Below are 25,401 nucleotides of genomic sequence, written 5' to 3' on the forward strand. Positions count from 1 at the left end.
GAAATGTTCATAAGACGGTGTCTGAATGTCTGAAAACCACATTTAAATTCATTAAGTATTTTGTAGTTTTTTTTAATTTTGTGATTTGAAGTGGTCTTTTTTTTTTTTTTTGTGTGTGTGTGTGTGTGTCTTCATCCTACCAAACAGTGTGTATCTGGATGTGCTGTGAATGCATATCCGTGTTCTTTTACACGTTATATATATAAATATATGAATATACAGCGTATATTTGACCTGCCATCTTACCAGTTGGTTTGCTATTTATACAGGTCTGGGCACTTCTTTTATTTTAAAGCGCTGCCTCCTGATTTGCATGTTTTATATCGATGTACTGTTTGACCATAAAATGAAAAGCATATGTAGCTGTGTTGTTTTTGAAACCCTGTATAACATTTGCTTATTTTTGTAAACAAAAGTAGTGAGTTAAATAGGTCTATAGCTGTGAATGTAGTAAAAGGAAGTAAAGTTTTAATATAAACAATGTGGTCGTACTTTTCTTTCCGCTTTAATCACAGGAATAACATACATTCTCAATACACATATGATAGTTATTGCACTCAAATAACACTTGATTATCTGGGGAGTTCAACTGATTAGTTCCGGCTACGATGTTCTTCCGCAAGACGCAAGCAGTTCTGTTTATTAACCGCTAGAGCGTCAAAGGTTACCTACTGCAGCTTTAAACAAATCACACATTTTTGCACATTAAAGGAATGTTTATTGATTTATAAAATACAAAGTAACATATTTTAAAGTACTCCCAAAAGAAACATTAGTTGTGCTTTAGACCTAATAGTTGAAATAATTTTCTAGTTTTCTAAGTTTGTACTAGAACACTGGAGAGTTCAAAAGAGTCCTATGGTTTATTAGCTATGCATTAATTAACGTGTTCATTATATCGCCATATAATACAGATCAATAAAGATGATGCTCGATATAAAAATGGTGCATATTTTAGCCTATGTAAACATCACCCCTTTATGAACTACAGTAAACCGTCTGTTCAGCAACCTGATATCATTCATCAGTTTTAAAAAGCTTGAAAATTGCGCACAAAATATTTTCCTTTCTGAAAAGAAAAAGACTGTTATTAAACTTCTTACAGTATAACAACTGAAAAAAAACACAGTATATCTGAACATGAAAAGGCAGGGAGGTACAGGCAAGAAAACTACCAGGAATTATAAGAAAGTGTTGGAATAAGTGAAGGATAGGAATGTTATTACTGTTTCATAACACTATTTGGTCAGACTTCTGATATACTTATATTAAATACGATTCATCATTTGACATGAGTCTATAACATTCATATCTGTTTTCCTTCACAGGAATATGAGATTTATAGCAATTATACTGAAAACAAGAACACTGTCCCACATCCCGATACATAATCTATTTGCATGTTCTGGAGAAAATACCAGTGCTTGCAAGGCGGCAAAATAAAAGTGTGGAAAACTTTACACTTAAACTGACCATAAGTATCAAAGTGTAAAGCCAGCTAAAAATGGTATGATAGAAGCAAGAAAGACAAGAGCAATTGCAATTCAGTTTGCCAATAGATTAAGTGAAACAAAACCAATTGCAAATCAAAATGCAAATAATATAGTCATCCCTTTTGAATTTTGAATTAAACATATTATATATATATCTATATATATAGATATATATAGATGTATATATAAAGCACAGATTAAAACTTCCTTGCAAAGACTAAATCAACTGAAAAACCCAGAGCATTGTAAGAATTTTGCTTGTACACATTTACGCAAAGTCAATAAACCTTAAATCTTTTAAATTGCAACATAGAAAGTGTTACACACAAATAGCACCTGGCCTGAATCTAGTTTAGTTCCTCTTCTTCTTCTTCAAAAAAAAAAAGCAGACAAAATACATAAGAGACAAACTGTATGCAGAAAGTTGCATCTCCTTAATCCTGTTTCACTGCATGAGGTGTGTAGTAGATGACTGTGACTGTGACCCACATGTTCATGACAACAAACCGGATGAGGACTGGAGAAGAAAGATAAAGATGGCAATCAACACTTCACTTCAGTTCACATCGCATCAGGAAGCTCTTATACTGACCTTGTGCGTCTCCTGTGGTGATGACGGTGGTGAAGATCCGTGCTGACCAACAGAGCAAACATTCAATATCAATACGACAGACTGGAAAAGTGCTTAGTCTTTCTTTCGTGTCACTTACCCAGGCATGTATATGTGGCCAGAGCCCAGGTGAGAGCGCAGCCGCTGACCTGACCAGAGTCCTTTGAGTGCCACAGACACTGAAGCTGTGCCAGTTTACTGCCAGCACTAATGAAAGTGCACAAACTCTGAGAGACAATGGCAAAATGGAAAACTTATTACCATTCAAAAGTTTTTACAATCCAGTGGTTACTCCTGTTAAAGTCATGGTTTGTGGAACCCTGCTTTATACAATATGTAACAATGGATCCCTATTAAAAAATGTGTAAGTGTTAAATAATTCAATGTTGTATTTAGCATTAACATTACCTTATATTATTTTATGAACAAATCTAAATTAACATATCCCAGTTGGCACTTCAACATTGATTCAACGTTAAAACAACGTCAGGTACCAGGGTTGAATCGACGCTGAATTACCTTTTGATTTTGCAAATTGGATGTCATTGGTGTTACATTGTGTTACATCACAAATGTTGACTTAAACAAGAATGTTTGAAATGTATTGTTTCAGTTCATGCTTTCATGCAGGGGCGGGTCTACGTGGTGGCCAGGGGGGGGAATTCGATTGGCCACACCAGGTGCCCCCCCTATAAGATGTCTTGTGATTGGTTCATTTTATGGCCAATCAGTCTATAGACTGATATACTTTTTTTTATTATTATTATTAAACAATTGCACAGTTTACATGAGCGTTCATCTCCATTATAAAAATAACATATTGTGCAGTTTCCAACATTGCAGGTATTTTAACATAAACAAAAAATAAACAAAAGACTCACATCATCACATTTTGCCAGGGGAAGTACGGACTTACAAAAATATATCAAATTGTTTACACACCTTCACAGTTTTTGTTGCCTTTTGATTAAGAGAATACTTAATCGTGTTGACATATTGCTTGACCTCAATGTTAAAAGCAATAAAAGATGTTTTGGAATGCGCAAACTTACATTTATGAATGTAAAATTTTGCAAAGAGAATAATGAAATGAATAATGAAAGTTTCATTAGGCCTAGTCTTAGTTCTGTTGAGGTCATAAAGGCTAAAAAGAACATCCTTCCAAAACAACTTGAAAACTTTCTCAATTTTTTTCTGCAATAAAATTAGTCTATATACTCTACTGAAGTTCGCGATTCAAAGAAGTGCAGCGTTGTCAACGCTCGTCGCGATCTTGGACTTTTACTTTATAAAGTGTGGGAAGTCGAGACACTCGTGATGGGTAGTTCGGATCATTTTACCGACTCCTACTTTTGAGTCGCGTTCAGCAAAATGAACGAATCTTTTTTCGAGTCATTTAGTTAACTTTAGCAAAATCTAATTAAAATGTTACGTGCTACTACCCCAACACATCTAGTACTTACGCAAACGTTGATCACACTACAAACAATACAAAACTAAAATGCTATAAAGATACAGAAAAGATTCTTTACTTGGGTCTTCAGTCTGTGATTAACTCACCTCTTGTCTGACAAGTCTTCGGGTTCAAATCATTCCTTAACCACGTGACAGATCCATGCGCTATTTGTGACATTTCTGTCACTGTTTTTGTTATTTTTTCTTTAGGATCTGTGGTGTTATTATTTTATAAATAAATAAAACCTTTTTATAAATAAAATATTGATTAAATTGTCTTTTTGACTGTCTATCAGTAAATAAACACTAGGCTATATAATCCAAGTATTTATATCCTAGCTTAATGTTTAATTCAATTTTGAGTTTGTTGGTATAATAATTGCTTTTCCAAGCAGACTTGACAAATTGGTCTAATATATGTATACGATGCTTGCTCAAAAAGGACATAATAACATTTTGAATCCTAATTAAACAAGTAACACTACATTGCTATAGTCTAATCTGAAGGGTGAACTCAAAAGACATAAATCATACAACAAGGTAATTTTTGAAGATTAGAATCAACTGTAAAAAATGTTAAATAAAATAAACAATCAAAGTGTCGCCGTCATAGAGACGACTCGTTCTTCCCTAGTCACATTAAAGATTCGAATCGTTCAAGAACCACACATCACAAGACTCCAAACAGAGCTGGTAGGTAACCTTTCATGTATGGTTTAATAAGTTTGTATGGTTTTCTCAGATCATTGTTTTTACTCAGTCAGGCTCTGCACGCGTTGGTCGTGGTTGATTTCAATCGAATGTTCAGTCAACGTTTAATAAAACACAATAAAGTAAAATACGCTGGGCGCTATCATAAAATATACAGTCGTGTTGATTTGCATATTTTGTATCAGTTTATTTTGTGACAGTGACCACATAGCAAGATTGCACCAAATTACAATATGCACAGAATGTTCCATAATAATAATTGTCTGGTGACACGTACTTGTTAATGCATGAGAGCAACTGATAGTCAGTTAAATTGTCAGGCCTAACTCATTTACACGTGAAATGACATGGATGCATTCTGTGCATTTCTTTCACAATTTGAATTTTTTTTGTTTTGTTTTTTTTTTTAGATTGAGAATAACAGACACATATAAGTGTTTCTTTTGAAGGCAGGGAAGACAGCAGTGCCAAGCCATGAAAAGAAGTAAAGATATAGGGAGTTTCTTTCAAATAATACAAAAAAAATGTAAAAAATGATTTATTCTCAAATGTAACTTAATGGATATATACAGGGATGACAAAAAACGAAATTAATAAAAAATGTGCTTTATTACTGCATTTTTTTGCAAGTAATTTTATTCAAGTTAAAAAATCAAATCAAATCAATAGGATTTACTGTAGAATTTAGCTTTTTTGGTCACTGGCGGCCACCCCATTTGGAGGCAGTGCCCCAGCATGGCCCCCCCCCCCACTGAAAATGCTCTAAACACGCCCCTGCTTTCATGAAATATTACTGAATCAAAAAATAAATATTGGTATAATTAATTAATTTTAGTCTTCTCAGTCGTGTTTTGAGATTTTATAGTGTAACCAATTAATAAGTCTATTAATTTATGTCTCAAGTTAGAAAGTCAACATAATTTGAAAATGACACAACTATAAATCAATTAACTAAGCAATCAAAATAAAAACAATGAAGAGCACTCTTGGAGAAAAGAGAATTGGAGTGTGCCTCTATTTATTTGTTTTTAATAAGCAATTCACTGGGTTAAACAAATACTGTTACAACACAAAAATTATACATTTTAAAGCAACAAGTTTTATAACAACTTCATAATCAAAAGACAAGTTTATCTTTTTTTTTTAATCTTGCCGTTTCCTTCTTTAATTTAGAAAAAAGAAAAGCAGACATACTTTCACTGAGCAGCTTTGCTGCCTCTTGCTACCCTGTTCAAAGAACCATCTCTCTTGCTCTTTATTAATGCAAAGGCTTGCCAGTAATAAATAATACTAAAATGTTCTCCAAGTACACAAAAAAGATTGAGAAACAACAACAAGGTTAAATGTACAAGGTTTCGGGTGAAAGGAGTGTGACAGGTGAGGGTGGGCAAATTTAGCAAAATCTCGGATTCATACAGGACAGACAAAGCATCTATACATCCATACTAGCCAGATAACAAAGTTGATTTTATTATTTGTGTGTGTGTGTGTGTGTGTGTGTGTTTTTGTTTTTTTTATTTTATTTTTTTACAAAGTGGGTTTTGCTTTTTTTTTTTTTAACAAGCAGGCATTGTTAATTACAGAGCACAAATAATTAAGGCAGCTCAAATGTTCGCCTCAAAAAACTTTTAACATTAGATCCTTAAAAACTGCAGTTTGCTCTTGTTATTTTACACAGGCATAGTATCTCTCACGCAGAGCGCAGAAATAAGAATTTGTTGTTGCATAATTCCGGCTGTTGACAAAGCCATCCTCTTAATACCGCCCACAGGAATGATGAACAAAAACAACAACAACAAAAAAAACATTTCTTACATGGCTACAAGAGTGTCGCGATATTACTGACCCCTTTGTCACATACTATAGATGTTGAAAACTCACATCTAAGCTGCCTCTCATTTTTCCAGTTCTCTTGATTTGACATCATTACAGTAGAGCTGACGTTGCTGTGATTGTTGTTTGGTTTGAGTTGTATAACACTGCTCGATGAGGGATGCACTGATTGATTGGTTTTGCTGGTATGTGAGTTGGGCTGGATGGGTTTCTGCATCTCCATCTTGTTTCTGTGCGTGTGGCTGATCTTTGGCCACAGCAGTGCTCATGTTCCCCCTGTCTGATTAAACAGAAGCCCTCCAAACATTCAGAATGACTAATTTTGGTGAATGAAAAAGCCAAGTGCTCTCTCTGTACCCAGCCTCGGGGCTGAGAGACAGTTTGGCCACTGAAACAGGCGCCTCTCTAGTAGATCCTTTGAAATGCTCTAGGATTACAGTATTGAACACAAGTTCTATGGTTTGTTATTTCAGTTCATTTTAACTCCTTGCATCTCTCATCTGTGCTTCTTTGTGCTTGCTGACAGAACACACTTCGCTTCCCTCTAGTGGACTAATGTTGCCATGTCCTTTTATTGTAAGCAACATTTCTCCTTTTTTATGAAGTTTCTAGTAAGGGTTGCATTGTTTTGGGATTATTATTTTCAAAATTAAGTCTTGTATTTATTTGCCCCTAATGGCATGAACATGTGACCCGACCACTAGCAGTTGTTAAATATCCCCAATTGTTTGCACATGATTCCACATTTAACTCTCATGTTTTGGTTGTTTTTCATATGAAAATAGCTTATTTTTTTGACTCATACTACCTTTCAAAAGTTTAAGGCCAGTTAGATATTTTTTTTTTTATCTCAAGAAGGATGCATTCAATTTATCATGTGTCAGTACCAATTCTGTTCTTTTGAACTTTCTATTCATCAAAGAATCCACAAAAATATTAGCAGCACAACTGTTTCCAACACTCACAATAAGAAATCATTTCTAAGCACCAAATACAAATATTAGAATGATTTCTGAAGGATCATGTGACACCTGAAGACTGGAGTAATAGTTTGCCGATTCATGGCATTTTCACAGGAATAACTTACATTTTAAAATATATTCAAACAAACTGCTATTTTAAAATGTAATAATATTTCCCAATGTTAATGGTTTTACTGTTTTTTTTTTTTTTTTTTTTTTGCTGTGTCTTGCTGACCCCGGACTTTTGAACGGTGTTGTATTTTGGTGAGAGAAATTGCTTATTTCGGCCTTGTTTTTGGGAAAGTTTTATTTTTTAGGAACATCTGGCAATCCCATAATAGACACTAGATATTTTGCACTCTGGAAACTCTGGATCACCATCATGTCATTTAGAAAGCACTGAACAGCAATCAAAAAGGAGTTTTTTTTTTAAGATTACTGGAACTTCATGAGAGAAATTATATTGTTTTGTGGCCATTAATAATAGCTGACGCACAGTTTTACAGTGTTTACCATAAGTGCAATGACTATCTCTCCCATACAATGTACACATACATACACAGTGTCTCTCTGTTGTTGTCAAGGACAGCTTCATCTGCTATGTCCCACACACAGACACACAATTTTTTTTTGCTGGTGTCATTGTCTTGTCTGCGTGGGACCGCAGACACTACAACAGTGTTGGGTTTCAGGGCTATATCTGTCCCAGCCCAGTCTGTGCTGCTCCGGTTACAACAGCAAGGTCACACAAGCACACACACACATATACACATACACAGGAAAGTGAAAAAAAAAATCATATTTCATGTCTGTGAGATGTGTAATGGGTGTTTGGGTGGTGTGTGCAGCCATAGGAAGTGATTTCAGTATGACGTGACCTTAAATTGTCCTTCAAACACCCATTTAATCAACATAAACAAGCTGTTACTGCTGCTCTTAAGAGTAAACTGTTATAGAGGAAGTAAGTTTGAAAATGGGAATAAAAGTGTATAGGTCAGAGTGACAAATTTAACAGAACATCTGGATATCAGAGTAAAAAAGAAATGTGACTCCCAACTGTAGATTTAAATCTCATACTGTGACTGTTTCACCGTTTCTGCTTTGATTTGGCAAAATTGCTACTGTATATCTTACAAAGCAGACTTGCAATTGAGACATTTTATTTCATAATTGCAACTTTGTCTTGTCAACTACATTATGTCACAGTGAGAATATTTCTCATAATTGCAACTATATTTCCTATAATTGTGACTTTATATCTTACAGTGTGTCTTATGTTCTTATTTAAGATTCATCTAACGATTAAATTGTTTATTTTTTTCTCTGAGGTGGGATAAGAGGGGAGAAGTGAAAAGGCTGAGAATGAAAGAGGAGGAGGAGAGAGAGGAAAAAAGCTAGGAAATTTGAGTCAATAATGAAAGTGACATATGATGCTGTTGCTGGCTCCTTGTGACCAATCCAGACATGTAATGTACGTTTGGTTGTGCCGCACACACAGTATCAAGATTCTCAGATCAACACTGAGATTCACTGTTTCTCCTATAAACACACACACACATACACACTCAGTCCATGTGTTTGGTGTGTGTGTGTGTGTTTATGCTTGTCTGATATTTTGCGCTTTTTATCAATCTGCTCTCTGTAACACCTCCATCCAGAAGGAGGGTCAGCCAACCGAATCAGCACTGACAAAATAAATCTGACACAGGAATGTGTGTGTGTGTGTGTGGGTTTAAATCTGACACTGGAATGAGACTCCACCACATACAAACCCCAGAGAGAAATCCAGTCCTTACTCTAACCAGTCACAATTAGACCTCTGAGCCTGCTCTTAAAAAAATATACCACTGTGAAACTGAATCCTGCAACAAAAAGTACAGAGGAATAGGGTAGGATTGCACTCTACTTTGTACGTTGTCCAAGAGCAGAGAGAAAAAGAAGAGGGGAAAAGAGGGAGAGAGAGAAGTGGTAAAGGTTGCAGGGGAGATTTGGGTCAGTGTTGGCCAGTTAAACTCAGTTTATATGAGAGTAATCAGAGAAAAAAAACACCAACAGTAAAGATGAAAACCAAAAGATAGAAACAAAAGAAAATGAAAAACAAAACAAAAAAGGATAAAAGTAACCAAAAATAAATAAATAAATAAACAGGTAAACAAAACAAAAAATAAACAATTAAAAAGTAAATAAAAACAACAAAAATAAAAAAGTATATCAAAGTGACTTAAGTAAAGAAAAAAAGAAAGAAAAAAAAAAAAAGTAAAGCAAAGAATCTCTGATCTGAAATTCTGTTCTAATGAAATTGTTTAAATTAAAATATTTCATTTATTTCCTTTTTTCCATGTATGACTGAAACTTTTGTATTCATCAATATTGTCAAATCATGTGTATTTTTGATTTGTGTATTTTTTTTTTCATCCCCCTTGTGATGTCCGACACATTGCTTGACAAATTTTTGACTTGAATTTTAGACCTTCTCCCAAAATAAATTGGCAAACTTGAATGTTTTGTCAAACTGAACTCCATTTTGGCCAGAAATCGGATACACCTCCCAATTAAACACACACAAACACGCACACGCTTGGCTTTAAGGTTCACTCCTCCACTTCAGTCAAAACAAATAACCTATGCACCCAGGTGCTAACCATGCATTCAGCTCTTACAGTACTCTGTGTAACTAAAATCATTTTGGCTCGGTGTCCACCTAACCAACCCAGTCTACCTTTAAGCTAAATGTTCTTGGCATCTTGTGTAAGTGAATGCTATACTGAGGCACCTTGGAACTAACTGAAACTGTTCATGTAACCGTAGCTGGAAAGGAAGTGATGAACATAATTTAGCACTGATTGGGATTTGGCGAAAAACTAGAGCATAAAAAAACCCTCAAGAATGTACCCTTGACACCAGCTCACAGCTGCCCGAGACGCTTACTGACCTCTCCCCTGGTTTTGATTGTACTCTTGATAGCAAACCCAGGAGGGATTTTTCTTAAATAAGAGCACTGCAATAAGATGGATACTGATATAAATAATGAGAAATCCAACCCAAATGCCCCTGTGGACACTGATTTCCATCTAAGCCATCTGATACATCAGGACATTGTGTACACAACCCACCAGCAGTGTTAGACCGACTCTTCGCTGAGCCGTGCACTGTGGCAATGAGTGCTTGTGACTGAACAGACTGGATGGGACAGTCTCCAAGCCAATGGCCGCAAAACTAGCAGCCAACAGTTCGCCAAAATGCTTGGTGAGGCCTGTACCCTGTAATCCTCAATCAAATCATTGAGTGAATGAATTGTAATTGCACTATAAACCAGCAAACCATCCACAAACACTGCTCTCCAGTAATGCAGACTACTTATCTTCTGGTTCTCTTCTCCAACGATAGATGAGTTTCCAGTTTCTTTCCAGGGATGAAATGAAAGTTCACTCCATCCTTCTGTTTTTGTACTCCCTAAAGAGTGTGTGTACGTTTCTCTCTTCCTGTCTTTTTTGGTGTCCGGTTCCAGAACACCTCTCCCTCAGAAAGGAGAGAAAGGAAAGAGGTTAAGAAAGAGTACAGAGTGTTTTGCTGGTGTTGCAGATACTGATACACATAGTCAGAGGAAGTGAGGGGGAGAAAGATTTGAGAGGAGAGAGTATTCAGAGTTTTAGAGCAACTCTGCATCTGTATCAGTCTTTCTGACAGAAACTATTGAATCAGAAGCATCCAAACGTATCCAGACAGATTAAACCGAGCTTCTTTGAATGCACACACAAAGCAGAAAACTGGTCCATCCATCTGTGGCAGGATTTGACTGGCCCTGTTCCAAATTATAGTTATTCATGAGCGTGTTTGATTGGCAGCCTGACAGATCTATTGTGTTTGACTTAAGCTCCGCCTTTTTAGAAATCTGTATATGTACACTGTAATGCCACCTCAAAAACAGTAGGGGAAACTCCTCTCAATGGATGAACCATGGATGGACAGGTCGAGTAGAGAGGATGAGAAATATCTCTTCCATCAACTAGCAGACTGAGAACAGACTTTGCCTGAAGATATCGCAGTTGAAGGTCAAACATCACGTCCGATCTACTTCCCAGATTAACACTTTGTGTCAGTCTTTGTTTAGCCGAAAGGGGTGGAGACGGAGCAGACTGCTGCCCAATCCGGATGATCTGTGTGCATATTGTCGCAACGTGTATGTGCGTGTTTGGAAAAGTGGAGAAAACAAGGTTGACATCTTGATTGACTGGATTGTGGATTAAGTCTGTGGACAGCTGATGGTCTCTGCTGCAGTGCAGGTCTCTTTATCCCTTTGGTGAGATGGTGATTTCTATAAGAGAGAGGTGGGGAAATAAAAGAGAGATACATAAGAGAAACAAAGAGTAATTGCTAAATTGTCGCAGACAGCCTTTTTGGTCTTTTTTGATCTGTTTGAATTATTTATATGAGTAAAAGATCAATTCAGGGATAAATTTAAGAGTTTCCAGAGTATTAAAGGGATAGTTCATCCTAAACTCAAAGTTTTGTCAGCTCCAAATTGACAAAATGATATTTGATTTATTTCAACAAGGATGCATTAAAATTAATTAGTATTGACAATAAAGATATTTATAATAAATACAGTTCTTTTGAGCTTTCTATTCTTCAAAGATTCCTGAAAAAAATGTATTTCAGAAACAGAGATTTCTTCAGATACAATGTTTTATTTTTTTTTTGTATCAAAAATCACCATGCATTTTAATGGTAGTGTATGTTAGATATATTAATGAGTTATAGACTTACATGAACTTTTGTGAAAATTTTATGGTGCTTTTGCTTCCTTTTGAAGTAAGAATACTCTAGTTAAACATTTAATTGTATAGAAAAGAGGGACAAAATTCATCTCAAAATTAACTTTTTGTGTTTCACAGAAGAAATACTGATCTGGTGCAACCTGGGGGTGTGTAAACGAAAATATTTGTTTTTATTTTTGTGTGATCTATTTCTTTATTATAAAAATCTTCAAAAAGAAAAAAAAAGCAGAAAAATGTACGGCATTATACTGGCATTATAGCGCTTAAAGCAATCTAAGAATGAAGGCAGACATACAGTAAATCATAAGACTACTAAGGAAGTGGACAAAATCTGATCCTCACCTGTCCTCTATTTCACTTGTTCTGATTGCGGATACGCAGACACCTTCTCTTCAGTGGAGGCTCCATTTCCATTGGAACGGTTCCTGTTAATGGTGCTGTCAAGCCACAGGGTAAAATGGCAGCGGTTTTGTCAGCAGGTTTGGGCACGGGCTGAATGACACAGCCAGGTTTGGGCATTAGGGGCAGGGCGTAGGCATGGTCCTCACCAGATGGGGCATCTTCAGGGCTCTGAGGTTTGTCCTCCCCTGTTACTGCGGTAATGGCAGACTGGTCATTTGAGCTTCTCTTACCTGCTGAGTCTCTTTCTGTTGCTAAGCAGCTGTTCTCTTTCAGGTCCTCTCCTTCTAGATCAGCCCCCACAGGCTCGTCGCACACAGCGGCAGTTCTGCGGCAGGGGTCCACTAGAGGGCGCTGCTCTAACAGAGGTGTTCTGATCGAACTCTCTGTTGGAGGCACATTACAGCTCCCATTAACAATCACATTGCAGGGTGTAGCAGAGCCAGGCTCCGATTTAGCTGTGGTGGTGTTGCTAGGAACAGAGAAGTCACTGCATGTGATTGGATGGGAAAGTGGCGGTGTGCCACTGCAGTAGGACGGGTCGGCACAAGGCAGAGCCACGCTAGCCAACGGACTTTCAGCATTACTGTCTCTGTGGTTATCTTCTATTTTACCTGTGCTAGTACCAGCTGACCCATCCACCTCAGTTTCACCCAAAACTGCAGGTGGTGGGCTTAACCCGGGTTCTGCTTTTACCTGCACACAGGTTACAACCCTCTGGATAACTAGCTGTTGCCGGGAACGGCGACATGTTGTTAAATCAATGACTCCATCTGCTGGTGTGTCTTTCTGGGAGTGTCCAGAGCTTCCGTTACCAGAGTTCTCTGTTTTAACCATGAGCTCTGCCACGTTTGCCCTGCCCTGCTCCGTCTGTTTGGAAAATCCTGGCGAAAATGTATCTGAGGTGGGAGGGGCTTGCTGAAAGTCCCTCCCCTCCCCTCTGGAGGTGCTTTGAGAAAATGATGGTGGTGCTTTTGAAGCACTCCGCTCGCTTGCAGCATTCAGAAGTGTTCCATCATTTCCTGGTCGGTCACCAGAAGCCTGCGGATTGAAGGGTATGGGCACTGGAATGGGTATGGGGACCGGTAATGGCACAATCACTGGATAGGGCACTAATAATGTTGGTGGTGGCACTAGGGGGGCTAAAGAAGGTATGCCAATATTCATAATGGGTGGAACTGGGATGGGTCCAGCTGGCATCATGTTAACTGGGGGGAAAGGCAAGCCTGGCATGTGGCCACCGGGATGTGGCATCATACCCGGAGGGTTCCCAGGAAGGTTTGGGTTGGAGGATGGGTGCATGTGGGGGGAAAAGAGCGGGCGGTACATAGGGCTTGATGGAGGACCCAAAGTCCGAGGAGGAGGTGGTGGCCCAATGCCAGGAATCATGGGATTGGAATGAGGGCTGTTGGGGCCTGGGGGACGTAGGAACGGAGGGCGGATCTGCTGCATCATCTGGTGCTCCATAAAGAGAGGGAGAGGAACTGGGCCACGCGGTGTCATCACCATCGGCGGGCTGCCAGGCGGCACACCCAGAGCTGGATGTAAACCTGCTATCGGTGGTGGAGGAGGAGGTGGCGCTAACGCAGGGCTTTCATGCAGCCGCGGTGTGGGGATTTTCGTAGATGATGAGGACGAGGATGATGAGGACGAGGATGAACAAACATTTCCAGTTTCAGATGGCGACCCCGAGGTGGATCCAGAAGGTCCCGCTACAGTGGTGGCACCCCCTGGTGAAGGTGCCTTGCGACTGCGGAGCTCATTTAGAGGTGCGCTCCAGGACTCGGGTGTAAGGAGTTGTACACCCGCTGTGCTCTCCGATATCGTATCACTCGTGGGGAGAGGAGGGTTACATAAACCCCCTGGCAGTGCGGCCTGAGTCTCTTTATAGAATATGTCCATCTTATACTGGTTCAGACACTTTGCACTGCAGAACTGGAGCCGTCTTTCACCAGCTCCAAAATCCAGGTACTCCTTAGTGTGGCGGATGTGTTTGCACCAATCGCAGACCTGTAACATAAACAACCACAAAATTAACAACCTAAATTATAGATTAATACTTCATAATGTCTATATTAAAGCATACTTATACAAGCACTCTCTGTGGACTAAGACATCATTAAAAGAGTATGACTGTCCTTCTCTATTACTAATATATATATATATATATATATATATATATATATATATATATATATATATATATATATATATAAATAATGCTAAAAGGGTTCTTATTGTGTATTTTTCTGATTATTGTTCTGTAACTCGTCCTAACACATTGGCTTTCAGTATTTTTGACACATGCATCCTCACATACACAGACACACTCATTACAAGATGTCAGGAGTCAGCTGCCCAAGGCAAGCTGCAGGGTCAAACTCTGACAGCCACTACTAAAAGGTTTTCCCTTCAAGGGGCAATTATGCATGTGGATTTTGAGTGTGTGTATGTGAGTGTGTATCTGTGGCACTGCAGGTGACACTAACTGAGAAAGACAGTGACAACAGACTGAGATAGACAGGACCGAGGGGCTTAAACCTGTGAGACAGAAAATGTGGGTTGTGTGTACATGTGAGAGTAAGACAGAACTGGGGAACTCTGGGTAATTAAACAATATGTTGTCTACTGCTAACACAAAGAATAACTTAACAGGGGGGATAAACAGGCCAAAAAATAGACAAGTAAACATCGTCATAACTATTCTATAAGGAAGAAATACTACTAAATGACTGAACACTGCTTCTGTCTCACTCCTTTTCTTTGACACTCCTTCTGCCAGGAAAGTTTTGTCTGTCCAATCACTCAACAAAACTGTCTTGGAATTGATAAGGCTGTCACTCTCCAGAGAGGAGGTCAGTCAAAGTAGTTAAGTGGAGAAAATTTGCCTCAGGCCTGGCGAGTAGAGTACATAGAAAGAGATTTTGCAAACATTGGCTTGTCATAAAGACAGACAGGTAGACAAAGACAGACCTGGCAACACAACTAACTGCACACAGAATGGGGGATTCACAAAGAATGAATTGCATTGTTCATTTGCATGGACTGCTTCAGATGTTTTAGCTCCCAAATTTACTAGGTTTATGCAAATTAAGTAATGGTGCAAACACCCAAATTCTTGTGAATCGGTTCTGGGTGTTAGCTTGTGGTAGAACTATTATTGTTAGTGTCTTTAATAAGCCTAATTAACATAGAAAGCAGGCATGTTTCATGCTAAAATACTACATGGTAATGTGCTACATTCTTGAATTTGCCCCAAAATGAGGTAGAAACAAATGACACTCTCATGCTATAACTACACACAAGCTGAACACCGTGGAAATCCAATAGCTACAAAGCCCTATGCATGCTTGGGTTGATATGTGTTGTGTCCAAATGTGTGTACTGTTTACTAATGCATTTGCTAATGCCAATACCGCTTTTGAATCCGAATCAGAATATGATTTGCCTCAGGCCTACCTGAGCAGACTGCAGAGACAGAGATTTCTCTTAAGACTAGTGAATTGACTGCCAAAGCCAGAGTTCCACTGAAGATAATGAAGGCATTTATCATATGCCACTACTGTCAATGATGGACATTCATCACACGGATAAAGAGAGAGAGAGAAAGAGGGAGGCTCGCTGGAAGTAGACACACTTGCATATATACACATTGTATAGTAACACAAGTCTACTTCCAAGATACAAGTTTCTTAATCAGTTTTTGTAACCTTATTTTCCAGTAAAAATAAACATACTTAAAGCAAGATAAATTTAAATTGGATAACTGCATAAAATAAGACCTCACAGTGTATCTTTATATGCTAATGAGGTTTATGTTTAAAACAAGTGGGTAACGTCAAAATATATTCTCAGAAGAAAGTCTTATTATATTACTTTTGCTTCTTAACCAATGAAGGATGTTGAGGTATTATTATAGTAAAATATTGATTAATGAAAGTATCTATTTAGAACAAATCAAAAGACATACATACATACAAATAAATACACATCTGATTTTGAATCAGTAATCCAATCTTTAGTGCATTACTTGAAGTGATATAATATGAAAGAAGCTGGCTGCTGCAGGATGATGCGGAGAAAAATAAAGCTGACAGACACCATTCATTCATGAATCAATGTGATTTTTTTAATGAATCCTTCGCTCTGTTTCAAATGTGGGAGCTCTGACCATGCCAGTTAACACGCATAAACCAGCTCGAGGCATGCCTGGATATTCTCAATTATAAATGATTTTCATATTTCCTGAGTTTAAAAAGCGAGACAGATGGAGACCACTTAACAAGTCATGGCTCTCTAAGAGAAATTTTACTGCACATTACCCTAATGGACTTCTTTTTTCTCTCGCTCGCTTCTCTCCACTGTCTCTCTCTTTCTCTTAATCTTTCACTCACCCTTATTTAGCTTTGCTCTCTCTCTCTAACATGGTTGAGAGGAAATTACTGTCATTTACTTCTGCTGTGGCCGTTAAGCTGATGTCCGTGACCATGCTGCGAGTAGCTGTACGCTCTTTTACTGTAATTACCTGCTAACGTACGGCTGCCAACTCAACGTTAGAGAGGAAGTTTCTGTGCAAATGCTTTTCTTTTACCATCATGCACACCCTCTGGCCCCAGAATGTGTCTGTTCTCGACCAGCCATATGCTGATTTTATACACACACACCTACCCCACTTGTCCATTCATGTGGAAAACAGTAACATTCAATGCAGATTGACAATGTTTAAACAAAAACATGAAATATGGAATGTCAGAAAGAAGTAACAAACTGTTTCTACAGCTAATAAAGTAGATAAGCAGAACACCTCACGATCTAGTCTTGAGTTAACAGTGCAGGTGTGTGATTTGACCAGTCTTGTGTCAAGTGCTAAGTCTTTAGGAATTTACGAAGGAATTTATGGGTCATATTTCACCCCAAAATAAAACAAGCACATACAAAGTCATTAGGTTTCTAACTGTGACATTATATTCATCAATTTAATGCAGAAAAAATATATTACGACATAAAAAATTATAGTAATACAGTAATGTCACAATAAAAAAATAGTTGGCAAAATAACCATGATTTTATTAAAATAAATGTGTAGTAACCAAGTGTTTTTTTTTTTCATAGATATTGATAAAGATTACCATTTGTATAACCACAGTTTTACTACAAATGCCATCATTAGTGTAGCAAAACCATGGTTAATTTGTGGTTACCATTGTTTAACTATAATAAGTATGTTTCTTTATTTTTTTAAGGGATATATTAGAACAAACAAGACAAATGTCTTGTCAATACCATATTTTAGAATTTAGACTTAAGACTTTGAGACATGGCCACAATCATACAGTCTTTCTAAAATCTAAATCATCTTAATCAGTATGCATTGGCTGTTTATACATCTCAAATTTTGGGGTGTTAAATGGTTTATATCTTACAAGCACATCGCTGTTTGTCTTGAGGACAAGTCTGGGCGTGTCTTTGGACAAGCTGTGGTGTGGAACGCCCTCCTCCTCTCTGGCCTAAAGGAAAAAAATAATGTCCCTTTTTATGCATGGCCAAAACTGAAAATAAACACACACATAACAGATGTAGAAAAGAAAGAAGGAATGATGTGAATGAGGAAATGGTGGGAGAGAATAAAAACAACGTGCTGACCTGAATAGACATATAGAAAAAAAGAGACATTCTGTGTGAGTGTGTCTGTCTACATTCTAATTCTGTAACCCAAGGTTATATAGTAGTATGGTAGACTCAAACAAGTACATGTTTCAATTATATCAGATTCTTAAAAAAAAAAACAAAAAAAGATTCAGAAATATTCTAGAAAATTAGGGGAGAAATCATAGCTGAAATACTCAACACTAAAATAAATGAAATATCATAAAATAGCACTGAAATGATAAAAATAAAACAATGAGTTTTATAGAGTATCCTTCATATTCTCACTGTTTTATTCTGTCTCTTGGGATCTGAATGGCACTGCTGACAAACACCTCACTCACAAAAAAAACTGAAGAACATCAGTCTCCGCATACGCACACTTGTGCCATCTTCTGTCTTTATTTTGTGTAGTGTCTGTGACCCCCCTGGACTTGAGCCAACTCATTTACATATAGCACTAATGAGGCTGCATACGCTCTAACACTCACACAAATGGCATGTCCGCAGTCTTAATGACTTGAGGCATGACGGTGCTCGAAGAAATAACCACACAAGCCATTCTTTTGCACTGTGAAGCCTCTTTCATACACACAATCACAGATGAAGCCAAATGCAGACACACAAAACTCACTGAACCTGATGGCTTATTAAGTAACCAAAAACTGCAGAGTTTGATAGTGTATGTGAAGACAACTCTGTGCCTCCGTATTGTAAAACATGCCCCAAATTGCTGCAGTGTGTGTTATGTCACATGGGCTTTAGCATTGAAACCACATCTCTGCCAGCCACCATCTGGGCATCACGCAACCAAACCCAGGTGTGTGTGTGTGTTTGTGCCTTTTGCCAGGTAAAATGTACTTCTCCAAGGACAGAGATGGGAACACATTTGAGGCACTTTCTGAAACACCTGTACACACACACACACACACACACACACAAACACACATATACACACACACACACACACACACACACAAACACACACACACACACACACACACACACACACACACACACACACACACACACACACACACACACACACACACACAAACACAGACACCAACATTCCAACCAGTTCATCTATCTATCTATCTATCTATCTTATCTATCTATCTATCTATCTATCTATCAGTCTATCTGTCTGTCTGTCTGTTTGTCTGTCTATCTATCTGCTGACAACAAGGTTTTCATTGGCTGAAAAATGTAAATACATCGTGTCATTTCACTTGCCAAATCGAAATCAAATGAATTAGTATTAGGATTATTATACGTTTTTTTGTTTTTCTATGTCATTTGAGTAAAGCAATGCATTTGTTAGTTGACATTAACCCTTTAACCTATTAATTAAGAATTTTTCCACTGCTCCGACATGTTGCCCAGGCTGCGTCCGCTAATATGTGAGTTGCTGGAGTGGCCAAGTCTATGTATGTGTGAGACAGTGATTTGAGAGTGTGTATGTTTGTTCTCCTGGCTAGAAGCTATGAAATAATCACCCTGCACCCGTCACAACGCCATGGCAACAAGACCCGAGGAAGAAGAGGCCCAATAGCTTGGACACTTACACACACACACACACACACACACACAGCTAAAAGAGTTTGTTTCAGAGATAAAGTAATTTAACAATCTTAATTCTTTAACATTTGAAATAGAAATGAATAAATCAGTTGCACGTTTGTAAACCTGCAGTAACTTAAGTTACTGGTTATAGATGTATGAATGTTCTCATTTGTTATGAGTATTTTAATGAGATATGTGTATATAAATTCAACATCACCATTTACTGGCTTATAATTTACGCTCTGTCAGATTTTAACACTGTAATCAAATCTAACATTTAGGAGAGTTACAATTTCTCCTGACACACACACACACTCACACACAGGCACACGGTGCAGAAGAAGAGCCCGGGAAGAATGAAGTATGAATGAACCAGTAGATGAAGAAATTAATGGAAAAAGTCAAAAAAAGGATGTTTAACTGGTTAAGATCCAACACACACATTTCCAGTGACTTGGTATGTTCTGTCCTAACCCTCACACAAAGACATTATTTAGTAGGTTTAGTCAGTTTTGGAGCACTGGCTGTCCTCACAATGTACTGTAGGTGATTTTAGTATTCACTATGCTTCTTCAGCTTATATACTATCTTTGTGTCTGTATGATGACTCACACCAAAATACTGAACAACATTCACATGCACACACACACACACACATGCACAGCATATGGCCAGTTAGTCTACACTCCTCTATTTTCTTGCTCTCATTGGCAGAGTTGCATTTATTTAATTTTGTTTCATTCCGTTTTTATGGCATGAAGCACAAAACGGTCAGACTGTCTGTCTTTGAGTCCATCTGCTTGGCTGTTTAAAAAAGGATTGCTTTTCCCAGGTGTCCAAGACTGAGGTTCATTTGTACCCATTTTCTTCAATGTCTCTTTCTCTCTCTTTCAGGCAAACATTTTTGTTTAATTAATTTTGACAGTTTTGAGAACATTATGCAGCAATGATAAGTGACATGACATTCAGCCAAGAATGGTGACCCATACTCTGAATTCTTGCTCTGCATGTAATCCATCCAAAGGGCGCGCGCACACACACACACACACACACAGAGAGCAGTGGGCAGCCATTTATGCTGCAGCACCCAGGGAGCAGTTGGGGTTTCAATGCCTTGCACAAAGTCATGTTATTGCCAGCCCAAGATTCAAACCCACAACCCTAGGGTTAGGAGTCAAACTCTCTAACCACTAGACCACGACTCATAATACCATGTATTGCGATGTATGCCAATTTTACTAGGGGTAAAGATTTCTTGAATGGTAAATTTACTTTAAAGCTGCTTATTGTTTTTATAAAATAAAGGCTATAGCAATATGATAAACACCCCCTGTTCCATAAGTAAATGCATTAATTATAATAATAATCAGAAAATGTATCTATTGTTTGTTTGTGATAAAATAATGCTGTCTTTATAAACATTCTATTCTTGAAAAAAAAAAAAAAACTTAATGAAAAAATGTTAGCACGGTTTCCATAAAAAAATATTCAGCAGCATGTGTTCCTTCAATCCCTTTGGATCTTTTTTGTTTGTTTGTTTTACACATTCTATAAATTTTACAATGCAATTTATTGTGCAGGGTTACAGTAATGTACTTTTTCCACATATCCCTTTTTTAAAATGAATAAAAAAATAAAATCTACTGTTAACAAGAAACTAAGTGTTGAAAGAAAAAATTGTATACTAGAATTGAGCCAAAGCTCAGAAAACCTGTACTAATAATTCCCATAACAAAAAGTGTGCATGTCTAAAGAACACAATATGGAACTTATTTATACTTTACACAACTACTTTTTTGATTGTGATGCCTGGCATTAAAACGTTCTATGCCATAGTTTGTATGTTCTTTTGATAACTGTTTTCATGGCACAGTTTGCCACTAAAGCTAGACTACAACAAACTCTCACTGTAACCGAGTTAGACTGACCCCAATTCATTGTACTTATTCAGCTTTGCTCCTCACAAATACATTTCAGTCCTGTTCACCTCAGTCCAGAACAAATCACCATATATGGGCACACTTCTCTGTATTCCAAATATTCAGTTACTCTAAGGTTTCATGAGGCTAAAAATATCTTGTCAAAATTCATTAGCTCAGCACCTACACACACACACACACACACACATGCAAATCTGAGGAGGATTTGGACACTGTAAAACGAGCCCACTGGCTGACACAATAAACACAATACAATAACAATACTGTGTGTGTGTGTGTGTGTGCACGTGCGTGTCTGACAGAGGTTTACCACATTTCCTCTGAGGAGGACACTCCTTATTCACACACAAACAAACACACACACCTTTATTAGGGAGGAATTATAATCACCTGAAGCAGCTGGTGTGAGGATATTTTACTACCCAAGGTGGGCCGGTGGGATGATAGAGATACGTATGTGTGTGTATGCATTCTCCTTTTCCGTTTGGAGTTTTGCAGATGTAGCAGCTGCAGGTATTTACTGCAGTAACACAAGACCGCAAGCAGACCCACCGCCCCACAGCCCCTCCCAGTGTCTTATTTCACACACACAAACATAATACTGCTTATCTGTGCAGCTGACCTTGTGGTGTGCATGACAAAACTGAAAGAGAAAATGTTCATATCATCTTAGAGCATAATAGAGTTTCCCCATCCTAATGAATTATAGAAATAAAGGTGGAGTCGCAGTGGTGGCAGAACGCCAGGAGAATCGTCAAAGGAGTGAAGTACACAGCTCTATGATTGGTGGGATTAAATGAACATGCTCCTGCCAGACGTTCGTTTGGCATTCCACAGACGTGTCTCCTCAGAGAACCAGATACAGCATCCAAACGTCCACAGACGTGCCAAAACGACCTCACAGTTTACACTATATAATCACAGACTACACTGACCGCATATCAGATGATGTCACTCAGCACACCCCGTTCTCTTTATTATACGTGAGTAAATAAATTATGCAAATCTGGACTTTGAGCATAATTCTAATGACATTTTTATAATAAAAACATGGACAATGGAAATTAGACTGCAGATGCACAACAGACCCTCACGCTCTCATGTGAACTTCATAGGGTTAAATCAGTGTTTGAGTAAATCTCACAAAAACATGTCCAGGCCATTCCTCCAATAACTTGGATACTGTACATTGCACAAAAAGAGAATCTGTCCAGGCCACATTCCACCCCAAATTCAAAGAATAAAAAGAAAGAAATTAAAACTAAAGTATTTAAAATTGTTTGCATACTGATTTTTTTCTTCTTCATTATATCTTAGCAGATTTTACCCACAAAACTCTCATTACTATTATGTCTAGGCATTTTATTAGAATCGCTTTAATTTAGTGCAAGGTTTTTTTTTTTTTTATCAGCATAAATCAGCAGAGATAATAAATATTACAATTTGATTTTTTTTTGTAATAATCAAAATTGGGGTGCTTAATTAATGTTCAACTGTCATGAAATGTCACAATGCAAAATGAATGAGTAAATAAAATAGGATTCATTTTTAGAACCATTAATTGTTCACCAAAATATAATTTGATTTTTTTTTTAATAATTTCCTATATTTTATTTGTTTGTTTGTTTTTGAATTTGGGGTGAAATGTAACCCACAAATATGAATATAGCCAGTCCTTAACAGTTGTGAATTCACTGTCACTGAATTAGAAGTAATTTTATATTTGTGTGGAGGGGTTCGTTTTTCTGACTACATGCCTACACTTTTTAACTACTGTAAGTTGCTTTCATTTTCAAACTGATTTATTTCTTGAATTTATTAAAAAAAGTAGGTATTTTCATTATCAAAATATATATGCACATCTACATATATATATACTTGTTCTTTATTCTAGTTCCAAAAAAAAATCATGTTTTATATTTAGCTATGTGAATAATATATATCTATGCCCTGTACAACCTGTTATAGATAAGGTTTACGGTTTCTACAGCAAAGTATGTATTTTTTTTATACATTTTAAGAAGATATACAAACTCTATGCCCCTGGACATCTACTCTGCTCAACAATATATGAGATTTATACAAACGTCTGTTTTGTGTATCCATATGTTTTTGTGTGTGTGACACAGAGACTACTGTATGCATTTAGGTTTATATGCGTGTGTGTAGTAGAGCCAGTAAAGCTCATGTTTGCATGTTCGTTGGTCTGTTCATGCTGTCCACTCTGTCCTCAAACACACCACACACTAAGCAAGGGGTGGCTGTGAACAAACATGCATGCATGTGGGAGTGTGTACGCATGCATGTGAGACTCTTGTGTGTGAACAAATGCAGGTGTGAGGTGTATTTGTGTGTATGCGGCTGTGTGTGCTTTTGTATGCATGAGTATGTGCCTAAGAATGTGTTTGCATGCGTCCATGGTATTATGAGTTCCATCAGTGTGTGAATAAGTGTGCAAGAGAGTCTCTAACACACACGAGGAGAGGAGAAATCCAAACACAGTATACTTACACTGCAATTCCTCACATATCCAAGCTTAGATAGAAGAGAAAACACACAATCAATATCTGTCTCACTCTGATGGCATGAGGTTTAAATCTAAATGAGGTTCACTGCTGTTATGGGGTATTGTGCTATACTTTTTGAGCTCTGTAATCAAATAAAACTAATAATTGTGTTGTAAGGAAATATCTCTTTAAAAGGGGAAAATAGTCTTTCAGAGATATGCTCTGGTAAATTTCAGGAACAATCAATTATTTACACAATTTCAAGAAAATAATCAGGATGGGAACAAAGTTAAAAGACAGAGCAAAAGCTAGACATTGTTCAGTGAGTTAGTTTATAATTTCCATAATATTATCAAACAAGGTGGAGTGAGAGAAACCAGCTAATGCCACAAAACATCACAAAGATGATCTAATCCACGGCCATGAGACCCATTTTCACCAAAATTATGGTATTTTAATAAAAAAAAAAATTACAATAAAAAAATTGTTCCCATCCTTAAAATAATGAGTTTAATATTTTATCCATTATAATGTATTAAATAGTAGAAATGACTCATGCCATCAGCTTGTCTTTGTGAACTGACCATGTTCAAAAATATCAGTGAAGTAAAAACAATAATGGATGAAAATTAAAAACTGAATATTGTTTAAGCTGATCACAAAAATAACCGATTAAAGACTGTTTATTGGAAAATGACTTGAACTGTTATCAGAGAGTTGCTACGTACTGTATACCTGCTTCTTTTTAAACCTGTCTCTGTCTGAAATGTATAAAACATTTTAAAGAAAAAATAAAGTAAGAATTATTTAAAGTTTTGAGCCAGAGAATTCAGTAACAATGAAGGTTAGGGCAGAACAGAAGAAGTGACATCAGACAAAAGGAGCCTGATTGGCTGAGGGGACAGGAAGAGGCGGAGACTGGGCATTTACCTTGTTGCGTTTGAAGTAGGCACGTCGACAGGCAGCGAAGCATTTTTCACTACAGAAACTCTTCAGTTCAGAGCCCATACTGAGAGAATAACGCTTCACTCCCACCTTCTGACACCACGCACACATTATCTGAACATTAGAGGTGTCCTCCTCTGAGAGAGAGAGAAAAAGAGAAAGAATGTAGAAGAAAAATTGTGAAATTTCAGATACAACATAAACCATTGTTGTTTTTCTTCATATTACTTCATATTACTGAGACCACATTTACCATAAATTCAAGTACATAAACATATGTGAACACAGATATACAAGCATTGCATCTCTTTGATTTTCTTTTATTGTTATTAGCAAGAAGAAGGATAGACTAAAGTGCCTTTGCAATTCATACGTATAAACCAGACGTCATATACCAGATAATTTTCTCAACAACTATGTATTTTTCCACACAAAGACATATTCTCTGGGTGTTTGAACAGCAAAAGCAATCTTTCCCTTACCAGCCCACAAAGGGTTAAGAGAAACCTGTCATCATGCATCACCCCACACACATTAAGACTATATACGTATGTAT

The 25,401-nt window shown here is 37.4% G+C and overlaps 2 protein-coding genes across 6 annotated transcripts in view; both read right to left on the reverse strand.

The window, feature by feature from the left end:
• Nucleotides 1–1,691: 1,691 nt before the first annotated feature.
• On the reverse strand, nt 1,692–6,325 carry LOC127970461 (solute carrier family 66 member 3-like). The gene is made up of 4 exons (XM_052573048.1): nt 6,151–6,325; nt 2,204–2,356; nt 2,086–2,127; nt 1,692–2,010 (listed from the first exon to the last, which is right to left on the reverse strand). The coding sequence occupies exons 1-4, from the start codon at nt 6,323–6,325 to the stop codon at nt 1,928–1,930; spliced, it is 453 nt and encodes a 150-aa protein (XP_052429008.1). The 3' UTR covers nt 1,692–1,927.
• The window catches only part of LOC127970745 (sine oculis-binding protein homolog A), a 33,542-nt gene continuing 13,411 nt past the window's right edge, over nt 5,271–25,401 (reverse strand). For 2 of the 5 annotated variants that reach the window (XM_052573445.1, XM_052573443.1), the window contains 5 exons: nt 24,831–24,982; nt 23,905–23,928; nt 17,665–17,748; nt 12,185–14,251; nt 5,271–11,379 (listed from right to left, as the gene is read on the reverse strand). In XM_052573445.1, coding sequence (XP_052429405.1) covers nt 12,197–14,251; nt 17,665–17,748; nt 23,905–23,928; nt 24,831–24,982 — 2,315 coding nt within the window. In that variant the 3' untranslated portion in view covers nt 5,271–11,379; nt 12,185–12,196. The remainder of the gene's footprint in view (nt 11,380–12,184; nt 14,252–17,664; nt 17,749–23,904; nt 23,929–24,830; nt 24,983–25,401) is intronic. The other 3 variants (XM_052573447.1, XM_052573444.1, XM_052573446.1) reach the window with 2 other exon arrangements.

Source organism: Carassius gibelio, chromosome B13, assembly GCF_023724105.1.
Source record: "Carassius gibelio isolate Cgi1373 ecotype wild population from Czech Republic chromosome B13, carGib1.2-hapl.c, whole genome shotgun sequence".
Taxonomy (NCBI): domain Eukaryota; kingdom Metazoa; phylum Chordata; class Actinopteri; order Cypriniformes; family Cyprinidae; genus Carassius; species Carassius gibelio.